A 12,011-nucleotide genomic window follows, 5' to 3' on the forward strand; every position below is an offset into this window, starting at 1 on the left:
AGAGGACATCCACTAAATTAGGCCACAGCACCAAGACATGGAGTCAAAGCAGCTCTACCTGCTATACACAAACAAACACGGGAAGGCTGTCAAAACGAGGACACAAAGAAACATGGCCCAAAGGAAAAAGAGCAAACTACAGAAAAAGAGCTAAATGAAACAGAGATAAGCAGTCTATCAGATGGAGAGTTCAAAACATGGTTATAAAGTGAGGACCTCAACAGCATAAAAAAGATCCAGTCAGTAACAAAGGATACACTAATTGAAATAAAGAACAATTTACACAGAAACAACAGTAGAGTGGATGAAGCTGACAATCAATCAATGATTTGGAATATAAGAAAGCAAAAAACAACCAATCAGAACAAGAAGAAGAAAAAAGAATCCAAAAAAAACAACAAGAAACATGAGGGTAGTATAGTAAGCAGCCTCTGGGACTACTTCAAGTGTTCCAACACTTGCATCTTAGGGGTGGCAGAAGAAGAGACAGAACAGGAAACTGGAAATTTATTTGAAAAAGTAATGAAAGAAAACTTCCCTAATTTGATGAAGGAAATACACATTCAAGTCCAGGAAGCAGAAAGAGTCCCAAACATGATGGATGCAAAGAGGCCCACTCTAAGACTCATCATAATTAAAATGCCAAAGGTTAAAGATAAAAAAGAGAATCTTAAAAGCACCAATAGAAAAGAAGTTAATTACCTGCAGGGGAATTCCCATAAGACTATCAGCTGATTTCTGAAAAGAAACTTTGCAGGCTAGAGGGGACTGGCAAGGAATATTCATTCAGTCATGAAAGCAGGGACCTACAGCCAACATTGCTCTACCCAGTAAAGCTATCATTTAAATCAAAGGGTATATAAAAGAGCTTCCCAGAGAAGAAAAAAAACTAAAGGAGTTCATTATCACCAAACCATTATTATATGAAATGTTAAAGGGACTTATTTAAGGAAAATAAGATCAAAACTATGAAAAACAAAATGGCAAAAATTTCTTATCTATCAACAATTTAATCTAAAAAACTAAGTAAACAAGAAGAATGGAGGCAGAATCATGGATACGGACAGTGTTTTAATGGTTGTCAGATGGGAGTGGGGAGGGAGAATGGGTGAAGGGGTGAGGGGATTAAGAAGTACAAATAGGGCCTTGGCTGGTGTGGCTCAATGGATTAAGCTGTGGCCTGCAAACCAAAGGGTCACTGGCTTGATTCCCAGTCACGGCACATGCCTGGGTTGTGGGTCAGGTCCCCAGTAAGCGGCGCCCAAGAGGCAACCACACACTAATGTTTCTCTCCCTCTCTTTCTCCCTTCCCCCTCTCTAAAAATAAGTAAATAAAACCTTTTTAAAAAAAAAGTACAAATAGGTAGTTACAGAATAGCCATGGGGATGTAAAGTATAGTACAGGAAAGGGTGTAGCCAAAGAACTTACATGCACGACCCACAGACATGAACAATGGTGGGGGGACTGCCTGAGGGAGTAGGGAGTGCTGGGTGTATGGAGGCCTAAAGGGTAAAATCAGGACAACTGTAACAGCATAGTCAATAAAATATAATTAAAAAATAAAGTTTAGAGATACAACAAAAGTATTAGCTGAGTAAACACAAATAAGTTTTGAATCAAGTTACTGACCTACACTATCTAAAAGCACCGTAGGTTAAAAATGGAAAAGAATAAGGAATTGATGCACTATTGAAACCAAGCGCAGAGTGCAAATGCTACTTATTCACAAATTACCTGAATAGTGATAAAAAATGTCATGTTTTGAAAAAATAATAAATCTTACCAAATTAGAAGGAACAGACACCTTTGGAAATAATTTTTTGAGAACTTCTTTAGCTTCCAACTCAACAGCTTCCACATGTTGCTGTCTTTCCTAAAGCAGAAGATCGAATCAAACTTACAAGATTATAGAATTAAAAAAAAACAAAAACAAACGTACAGTCTTTTAAGCTCTAAGGGAGGAAGAAGTCAAAATATCTTCAAAACTCATCTTAATAATGACAAATGTCAAAAGTTTCTCATTTTAAAATGTCAAACTGCTTCCATTAAAAAAAAACCCTGCAAAATCTCTAATGCATCCTAAATAACAAATAATGTCTTATGTTAATCAAGTCAAGGCCTTTGTCAATATGGACATTTTCCTTGCCATTAGAAATCAAGTGATTTTTCCCTCCAGGAACACATCAAAAAACAAATAAATAAAACTCAAAAAACAAAATACACTTCCTACAGCTAAAACTTTATAAACTGCGTGTACAAAAAACACTTTCTATAGCTCGAACTACATGCAAAAAGTATGCAGCTGGGTGACACAAGTGAGGCTTACTGTCTGGCAATCTCTACAAAAACACGGGTCACTGATGGACTCTAATACCAGGGGAATCTAATGGCAACTTCATTATTTCCAGCTTCAATGTCAGGTGAAACTACTTAGGCTGAACAAAAAAAACAAAAACAAAAACAAAAACAAAAAACAAAAAACAAAAAAATTGACAGGTGGTACATATGGGTAAAAGAAAAAGAGAAACTGATGCCATATTACTTTACCAATGCCAAGCATCAATCAAGAAGACTAATTCTGACACTTGTATATGGCCTCTGTCAGCTGTAAATGTAAAGTTTAAGTCTTATAAATGTAAGTCTAAATTTGGTGAATTTAACTCCAAATCCCAGTCTAATGGATGTCAATTAACTCAAAATCAGTTTGTCAAAATTAGGGTAATAGTTTGATCACATACAAAATAAAAATCAATTATTCAAACTACCTACGAGATAAAAAATGAGAGCTATAAAAATGCACATCTAAACCAAGCCAAAAAATCATGTCGAAACATTTGTGAAGTTCACAAGATGACAAAGGACAATTAAGCTAGCAAGATCTCAATTAAAAAGACCTATCCCCCCCCCATTTAAATGTTATCTTTGAAATCTACTACAGAGTTAAGATGCGTACACTTCAAGAAAATCTAATAACATGAAAATCTAAAGTCAAACAATAAAAAGCTAGAGATTAATCATATTCTCTTCACACAAAAAGCTGTTACTTTCTTCAGGATTAATGGTAGGATTTTAAAAAGAGATGTTTTAATAGAGTATTTTAAATAATTCAATAAAGTCTGCTATTTCTCCAAAATATACACCCACCTAAATGCACAAAATAAGGTATACTCATTCAAGGAGAATGCTTAACTGCCAATTTAGAGACAATTAAGAGGTCATGTTTTATCATCTGACCATAAAAATAACAGAGCAATATCTAAAGGAAATCACTTAGGAAAAGAGACACTGTGGAACAATGTTTTATGAAAACTTCCCATGGAAAAAAAGAATCTAAAGAAAAAAAGTGTCTAATTTTTAACCCAGAGACACAAAGATGAAATTACTTCCAGTTTGTACTAACAATTTTAGCTAAAAAGTTTTCATTTGACAAAGCAATTTGGTTGTGGATACAATTTCCCTTCCTCTGTAACATCTAGAAAAGATCCAATAATTGAAAATTGCATCATTATAATTTCCTTACTACCTTAATCTAAGTGTAATATATGTAAAGTATCTTTCTTGTGAACCTAACATTTATAGTAGCTCCTCAAGAATATTTACTCTTTACAGCACAACTTGTGGTTCTGGGTCAATCAATATCACTTTACACCTATGCTCTCTGAGGACTAGATTCCATTAAAGTAGAGAAAGATTGTGAATTCTATTCTCTGTAGATTATTAGCTATGCGAGAAGCCATCATGCACTTGGCGGTGAGTTTTGAAATGTGGATAAATTCTTATACTCATCACCTAGTACATGATGAAACATGGATAAACTCTAGCTTTCTTTTGGAATCATAATATGCCAGAATGCCCATGACAGGCAGCATATAACTTCTTGAAGAATGATTAGGAGATTAGTACTTCCTAGATACCCAGTCTCATTACCAAAATAAAAGCTAAAACATCGCTCTTAACTGCAAACAACAAAGCTTTAAAAACAATGCCAGAACCCCCATTGCTGACAGAACTGACTGCAACCACTCACAATGAAACAATGCCTTACTTGGACTAGATTTTTCTATTCCCTGGTCTAGATTTCTCTGCTCCCAACATCTGCCAGCTGTCTCAAGTTTAAGTTTTAGTGAAAATTAGAGACAGGTGGATAGGTATATAAGTAAATTTCCATTACACCAAAGGAAATATTACTACAAACATATATTGATTAAAAAATTTATAAAAATCCTACCAAAAAAATCCTTCAAATGTCACTAAGACTTACATTTAAAATTCAACAGATTACCTTGGTGCACAAAATACTCAGAATGCTGAAATGAATCACATAGTAATGAGCTTTATTAACCCATTCGTAAAATTCAATATTCCTAATTCCACATTTATTCTTGGTAGGAACTTTCAAAACACCTGACTAATATGGCACATTCAGTTCTCTCAATCTTTAAAAACAACTTCTCCTTATTTATAGTTCATTAGAAATCTTCAAACTCATGGAACAACCTGAACTCAGGGAGAATACCCTTTATGACATGGAAGACACGGAGAGAGAGATGTTTCAGGAGTACTGTATATACTCTGGTCAAGAGAATTATCTCTTATATTAATATTCCATACTAAACATAACACATGCATCATTACTGCCCAGCCACTTCAAAACTTCAAGTTTAATTTTATTTCCCTCTCTTGTAAGGAACCATCCCTAATAACATACCAGAAGTGATCCCTTCCCTGTACTTTTAAGACTTTTATTATTTTACACCTTGTGGTGTGCCCCTAAGAACCTAGGAGAGTTTACTGTGCATTGTAGGTGCATCCTAGGTATTCAAATGTATTTCTTAATTCAGATGGGTATTTTTGGCTCAGGTTTTCATCGAAGTTTTAACCAACACAAGAGGCACACACCATCTGACAGGCGCTTACATGGGAGGCACAGCTCCCCTGAGGCTCTTCAGCTTAAAGCAGTAATCACCAAAGCTTAAACAATCAGGTAATCACAACAAACCAGCATGCCCAAACTTAAAGTTTCAAGGAGTAGATGAAAAAAGCAGAGATGGCAGAGATAAATGTGGATGGATGAGGAGATTTTATATTTAAATTGCAGTATAATTAAATGCTTTAGTCTGTTTTAAGACAAGCTGCAGATTTTCTGTTCAATGGATTGCTTCTAGGAGTTAGCATTACAACCTTGGAAGTCTTGTTCACTTTGTCCTGCAGCATTTTTTCAGTTGATGCCAATGCTTCCATTGCTTCCCAGTTTTTCTCCCGAAGGTCCTAATCATTTTTAGAAAGAATGATTTCAGTTTATCCATTATTGAAAGATTTTTGCTTTTTACTTCATCAGTATTTTGCACTGCATTTAAATGCTGGTTACTGCAAAATTATTTCAATGGAAAAATATGTATATTAGCAAAAAAATAAAAAGCAATGTTTAGAAATTTGAATGAGAAAATAAAGATGCCCACTTCTTATGTTTTAGTATACACGCCAAATATGCCAGCTTTAAAGTAATTACTGTGCACATGTGACAAAGAAGAAAGCACTGAAAAGTAAACGCACATACCAAGATTACAAATATTAAAGGATTATTTGCAATACAAAGCAAATACACAGGAACTGCAAAAAGCTTTACAAGTGACTCTAAAACAAGACCTGTATCACTCATAGGACTTTCCACTGCAGCTTAACATTTTTTTTTCTCTAAATATGTTTTATTGAATTAACACATTTCAAGTCTACCTAGGAATGACATAGTAACTCACAGTGCTTCTGTATCTTTCTTGGCATGGTCAAATGTCTATGTCATAAAGCAACCTGACATGAACTGTATGAGCTACTTGATCCAGGCAAATCAGGAGGCAGGAAGGCTATAAAACACATTCTCTTGGAAGAGAAACAGAGGTCATTGGAAACTGAACTCTGAAAGATCTAGTTTAACAGCATTTCATTAACAAATACAAGAAAGGACAAACTGCTATATGTCAGTCATTCTTCAGATTTAGAAATTCAAACATTAAAAACAAAAAATAAAAAGCCAATAACCACCATTTATTGAATGCTCACTTATGTTCCCAACAACTGCACTTGGCACTTCACGTAAATTCTCATTAATCCTCACAACAACTCTAAGAGGTATTTATTCCCATTGTATAATTGGGAAATCCACAGCCCAGATAGGTTAAGAAAATAAGTCAAGTGTACACAACAAATGAAGTGGGAGAACTAGCAATCTGCTTGCCTCCAGTGTCCTGGCTCCTTTCATACACATCAATGCCTCCAGCGTTGCTGCTGCTGCTGTTCTTGCTGCATTAGAATGGCACTTACTGTGCCCTCCTTATCTCAGAATCCCGATAATAAAACACAGTTAGGATGTTAGCAGTAGATTGGCAAAAATCAACCCAGGTTTTGTGGCCAAGTGATGCTATTAGTAACAATGCTATTAGTAAGGTTACACAAACACATAAGGTCAATTCACATACCTAATTTTGACAAACTCAGGAGTACAGGGACATTCCAATGTGTTAAATTAATAAATTAATGCAACCTTTGAAAAATTTTACTTTCATTGAAAACACATCAATTTCCTATCAATATCCCCTTAGATTTCATTAACATTGTTAACCTTGCTTAAGTCTTAGCAATCATACTTTTGTGTGCAAAAATTCCATCTCTACCAAAATGTTTGTATTCTCCTCACAGATGTCACCTTCTGGTCAGAGAGAATTTAAGAAATTCATCTTAGTTCACTATTTATCTATTTACTAAGTGTAGTGGGATTTTTATTTCTTAGAGCAGTATCCCTTCCCATTTCAGTATAAAAGTATTCAGCTCTTAACATGCTTAATTTCCCAAATTTGAACCACCTCGGTTAAAAAAAGGTTCCAGAAAGCTTTGAAGATTTAATTATTGAAAATACTTCATCTGAATACTGGCATCACTTTTAGTTTACAAAGAGGAAATATCTTGATTTTAAAATGTTGAACTGAAGGAATAATTTTCCCAAATAAAAGTTCGATAGACAGTCAACTATATTTTAATAAAAAACATTTAATCTGAAGCTATAATAATTATAGCTTCAATATTTTAAATGCTATTCAGAAATACACAAATTGGTCTTTTTACTTATTCATTAAAAAAAATCTGTCTTCTAATAAAATTACCTCAATAATCCTCCCCCAAAAAGCTACACACAAAATAGTACTTACGAAGATTAAGAAAAATCTAAATTAAAAGATTTTTTAAAAATTCAGAACCATGAAATTTCAGTGAACTACTAAAAAGAAAAGCTTTATTTTGATAAAGGTATGCTTACATTATTTTTCTTCCTCTGGTGTTCAACAGCATCCTTCAAAAAATCTAACTCATTCTGGAGACCAGTTATTTCTTTCTCTCTTTCTGAAATTCTAAACCAGAACATAAACACATAAAGCAATATTTAAACAGTGAATATTTGTTATTACAAAATAAAAACAGCAAGTAAATGACACTTTCAAAAATGCATTAACTTAACAGGCAAACTCTTTAAGGTTAGCTACTATTACCATAGAAAGTCTATCCATGAATTCTTTCTTTCAGAAATAATTTTTTTAATAAATTTTTATAATATGACATGCTGACATTTGTGTTAAAGTGCAATTGTGCCTTAAGAAATAGTTCATGAATACATGAACTGCTGTAGTTGTGGTTATTTCTATTTTTATCTGGGGAGGCAAAGTAGCTATTCTCAGAAGAGTGAAATTGATGTAAAGGCATTCTCTTAAACATATTCTTTTTTTCCAGAAGATAATAAAATCAGTTGTGAATTTTTTAAAGTGGCTAACACACAATAAAAGTACATTATTAATGTAAGGCAGTTATTCCCTTGTCATTTTCATAAGTCACAAGGTTTTTGCTTTTCTGGTTCTGTTTAATGAGTTAGTTATCTCCCAGAAATGAGGAAAGCAATGGCAAAGACTTACAATTCAATCCTGTTACACTGGATAGCAGCTTGAGTAGAAGGTTAAATTACAAATACTGAATAGCTCTTCCCTAAGAATAAGGCTCTATATAAAAGGTTGGCAAACTAAAGCTCGGAGTCTGACCCACAGTCTGTTTTTGCATGGTCCTCAAGCCAAGAGCTGGTTTTATATTTTTGAAAAACAATATACACATATACACATATATGTATATATATATGAAACAGACCTATGTGTTTCATATAGGTCCAAAATATTCTAAAAGTCTAAAATATTCACCATCAGGCCATTAATAGAAAACGTTTGTCTACCCTTGCTCTACACGGTCAAACTCAAGACTCAATTTTACAATAAATAATTCTAGACTAGTAAACCACCAACTTTGTAAACAAGTCCTAATGGAAGAACATTTAGATCACCTAATAATTAATATGCTTGACATTTAGCATGTTGAAACATACCTATCGGAAACAACCTTTAAATGTATGTAGCTTCTTACAGAAAAATACAGGCCAACAATAAAAAATGTTTCAGTTAAAAAAAAAAAAGTCTCTTTAAAAGACGAAAGCATGAAGATTTTAAGATTTTTTAAAAATGCATAAGCTAAGCCAAAATGTTCATCACTTAATTCCACCATGATAGAAGAATGTGAAAATTTAAGTTAAATAAGTAAAGCCTTCAAAGTAGTTTAATTTGATTGATGTTTTATGAATGCCTAAAAAATAAAATCTAAATCTTCTTCAACAAAATGTTCTAAGAAATCCAAATACCATAAAAAGGTACATTAGCTCAGTCAAAGGCACAGCTAAGCTCTACTGATCTGCAGTTCAAAAAATCCAAATAGAAATGAAAAAATTGGGTGACCATTTGCAGTTACATAATTTGCTTGTTTTAGAACTATTTGGCACATAAAAAGTTACCACTTCCCAAATTATGAATCAAAATTATTACTTACACTTTTAAGAGTTCTTCATGTGGGGAAAAAGAAGATGCCTATTAAAAACAGTCAAATGTTATTTCAAAACAAATCTTTCTAGAAGACTTTAAAAACTTAGCTTACTCAGATATAAATTAACACCAAAGGTAAAAAGTACATATATTCTATATGTCACCAAGTAATTTTAATAAAAACACATATAAATTTGTAAAAAGTATTGAGTACTAAATAAAATCTGCCCTGTTACTATATACTTAAACTATTTAACAAATATTTATCAATTTCATATAAGGTGCAAAGGATAAGTTAATACCTTAAAATTTTCATACTGTGTATTTCCCATTTGACTGCATTAAGCTTCCAAAAGTCAAAAAATACCATAAATGATGTCAAAAGAAAAATTATGAAGTCAACTTGCCTATAACAAGATAATTTTACATAATATATAAAGGTATATAGCCCTTCACATATATTTATTCTTTGATGATGATTATATCTCAAACTAAACTACTACATGCTTCTTGTCAACAGGAACTAATTTTTTTGCCCCTCAAAATACTTCCAGTTTATCCATATAGGTTCATAAATTAAAGGATATTTTGATTAACATGACAAAAAAATTTTATTTTAACTAAGCAGAATTACACCTCAATAAAGTAATTAAAACAGTCGTAAACTATTACTCATAATATTACACATTTCTTAGTTTTTCTCCAATTATTCATGTTTCATTTGGGGTAAGGAGTGGTAGGGTATACACATTAAGTTAAAACTGACCTCTATGGGATTTTTAACTGACTTATTAAAAAAAAACAAAACAAAAACCAACTCTAGAAGATCTGAAAACACACACACACACACACACACACACACACACACACACAGATACACAGCAGATCTGGAATACAGATCAATATTATTTGTGCGTACTTTATAAATTATATATTTCATGTTGTATATGGCACAGCAAATTGCTTTGTTTTTCAGGAAATTTGATAAACACATAAAAATAACACATACTTTATTCTCAATGAAGAAGCAAAAAGGTAAAAATACTTATAAACCATCATGGGTTATATAATTTTTCACTATATAAATAAATGGCAAGCCATCTACTAGTACCTACCTGTTGGCAGTTCTGTTGTTTAAGCTGCTCAATTTGGGATTTAAACAATTTGTTTTCATCTTGTACCTCCTATTTAAACAAAAATTAGACATCAATACCTGAAGAGATTTTTATTTCATGTATACACTTTAAAACATATCATGTAAGCCAGGAAAATTCTAAAACAGTAATAATTTTAAGAGGGTATAATAATCCCTAATTATAAAATAATTGAATTATTTAGTACTAGCCTGAAAATGGGTATGTCTCAATGGAAGAAAACAGAATCCAGAAACAGACCCAAATACCTATAAAAATTTAGAATAGGGTGGCATTTCAAACCAGTAGGACAAGTTCTAGTGATACACTGAGCTAGCTATTACTTTGTCATGGGGGGCTGATAGGATGATCAGCGCTATCCATGGTCTTTATCAACAAGATGCAATAGCAGCCCTCCACTAGCTGTGGCAACCAAAAATGTCTCCAGATATTGCTCAATGTCCCCTGGGGGGTAGAACTACAGCGGTAAAATAATTATGGACTATTTAATAACGTGGCTAGTCTTTGTTTTAAATGACTATTTAAATGACTTTGTTTGAAATGTTATTCTCATAACTTACTCAAAGTACATAAGGATAAAACATCTAAACAAAAAGAAATCATAAATATTAGAAGAAACATGTGAAAATGTTTTTATAATCACAGCACGAGAGATACCTTTCATCCCTAGACTTAAAACTCAAAGAATTACTTACATTGGCATATATAATTTGTGTTTTCTTAAGATTTTATTTATTTATTTTTAGCAAGAGGGGAAGGCAGAGATAAAGCGAGGGAGAGAAATATCAATGTGTGATTGCCTCTCATGCGCCCCCCTACTGAGGACCTGGCCCGCAACCCAGGCATGTGCCCTGACTGGGAATCGAACCAGTGACCCCTTGGTCCGCAGGCCAGCGCTCAATCCACTGAGCCATGCCAGACATGGCCACTGGCGTACATAATAATTTTAAATTTCCAAAAGAAGGGGAAAAAACACAAATGAATTCAAAAGACAAACAAAGAAATCACCTCACACATGACAAGATTAATTTCCCTTATGTTAAAAAAGATCTTACAAATTATTACGAAAAAGTTAACCTGGAGGAAAATGTAGGAAACATTAAAGGCCAATTCATATAGAAAGGAAGAGTGCTTAACATCCGTCACAACAAAATGCAAATTAAAACAATCTGACCATCTACCAAGCAAAATACCAAATGTTTCATCTTTGTCAGTGTTGGAGAGGATGAAAAGGAAATGGCCCTCAACTGGTGGGAATGTAAATTAGTAAAAATACTTTTGGAGGATAATTTAGTATCATCTAACAAATTTAAAATGAGTCTGCTTGGAAGGGAGCAGGAATATGACAGAACCTACAACACCTGGAGTATGAAAGGTGAACACGGGTAGTCAGAGATAATGCAGTCTTCTAAAATTTGCCATCACTTCAAATGCATGTTCTGTAAGTACTTTCAATATTAACTACATGAAGGTGAGGATGTACTAATTTTCTATTTTAACTATCTCTTTCAAAAAGGAAATTTGAGAAACTCTGAAGAAACCTCTGAACCATAATTTTACTTCTAGGAATTTTAGGTACGGACATACTAGCAAAAGTACTGAAAATGTGTGTGCACAAATATTCACTGTAGAATAACAAGAACAACAACTGTAAATATCTAGGTATCCATAAACTAGGATGACACAACCATAAAACAAAATTCCACAAAACCATTAAAAGTGAAAGACAGAAAAGCGTTTATGTAAAAAGATCTCAAAAACGTTATAAACTGAGGAGAGGGAGCAAAATAAAGTATGTATGGTTAAATATAAAGAACAATTAAGTATACATATGACAGGGTGCAGGGGAGGGTTCCCCAAAATAGCAGAGCATATTCCCCACAATCCTCAGTGGGGGAAGGAGGATCCCCTAAGATACTTTGCATAACAATGGCAAATTAATAGCTATGCTGCTGCCCA

The 12,011-nt window shown here is 33.3% G+C and overlaps 1 protein-coding gene across 11 annotated transcripts in view; it reads right to left on the minus strand.

Moving 5' to 3' along the window:
• The window catches only part of KTN1 (kinectin 1), a 118,647-nt gene that overhangs the window by 18,090 nt on the left and 88,546 nt on the right, over nucleotides 1–12,011 (minus strand). For 7 of the 11 annotated variants that reach the window (XM_054567526.1, XM_054567522.1, XM_054567523.1 and 4 more), the window contains 5 exons: nucleotides 10,014–10,082; nucleotides 8,906–8,943; nucleotides 7,308–7,398; nucleotides 5,183–5,269; nucleotides 1,785–1,874 (listed from right to left, as the gene is read on the minus strand). In XM_054567526.1, the coding sequence (XP_054423501.1) occupies nucleotides 1,785–1,874; nucleotides 5,183–5,269; nucleotides 7,308–7,398; nucleotides 8,906–8,943; nucleotides 10,014–10,082 (375 nt within the window). The remainder of the gene's footprint in view (nucleotides 1–1,784; nucleotides 1,875–5,182; nucleotides 5,270–7,307; nucleotides 7,399–8,905; nucleotides 8,944–10,013; nucleotides 10,083–12,011) is intronic. The other 4 variants (XM_054567529.1, XM_054567527.1, XM_054567528.1 and 1 more) reach the window with 1 other exon arrangement.

This window comes from Pteronotus mesoamericanus, unplaced genomic scaffold (genome assembly GCF_021234165.1).
Source record: "Pteronotus mesoamericanus isolate MK-2021 breed Mesoamerican mustached bat unplaced genomic scaffold, CSHL_Meso_final contig_182, whole genome shotgun sequence".
NCBI lineage: Eukaryota > Metazoa > Chordata > Mammalia > Chiroptera > Mormoopidae > Pteronotus > Pteronotus mesoamericanus.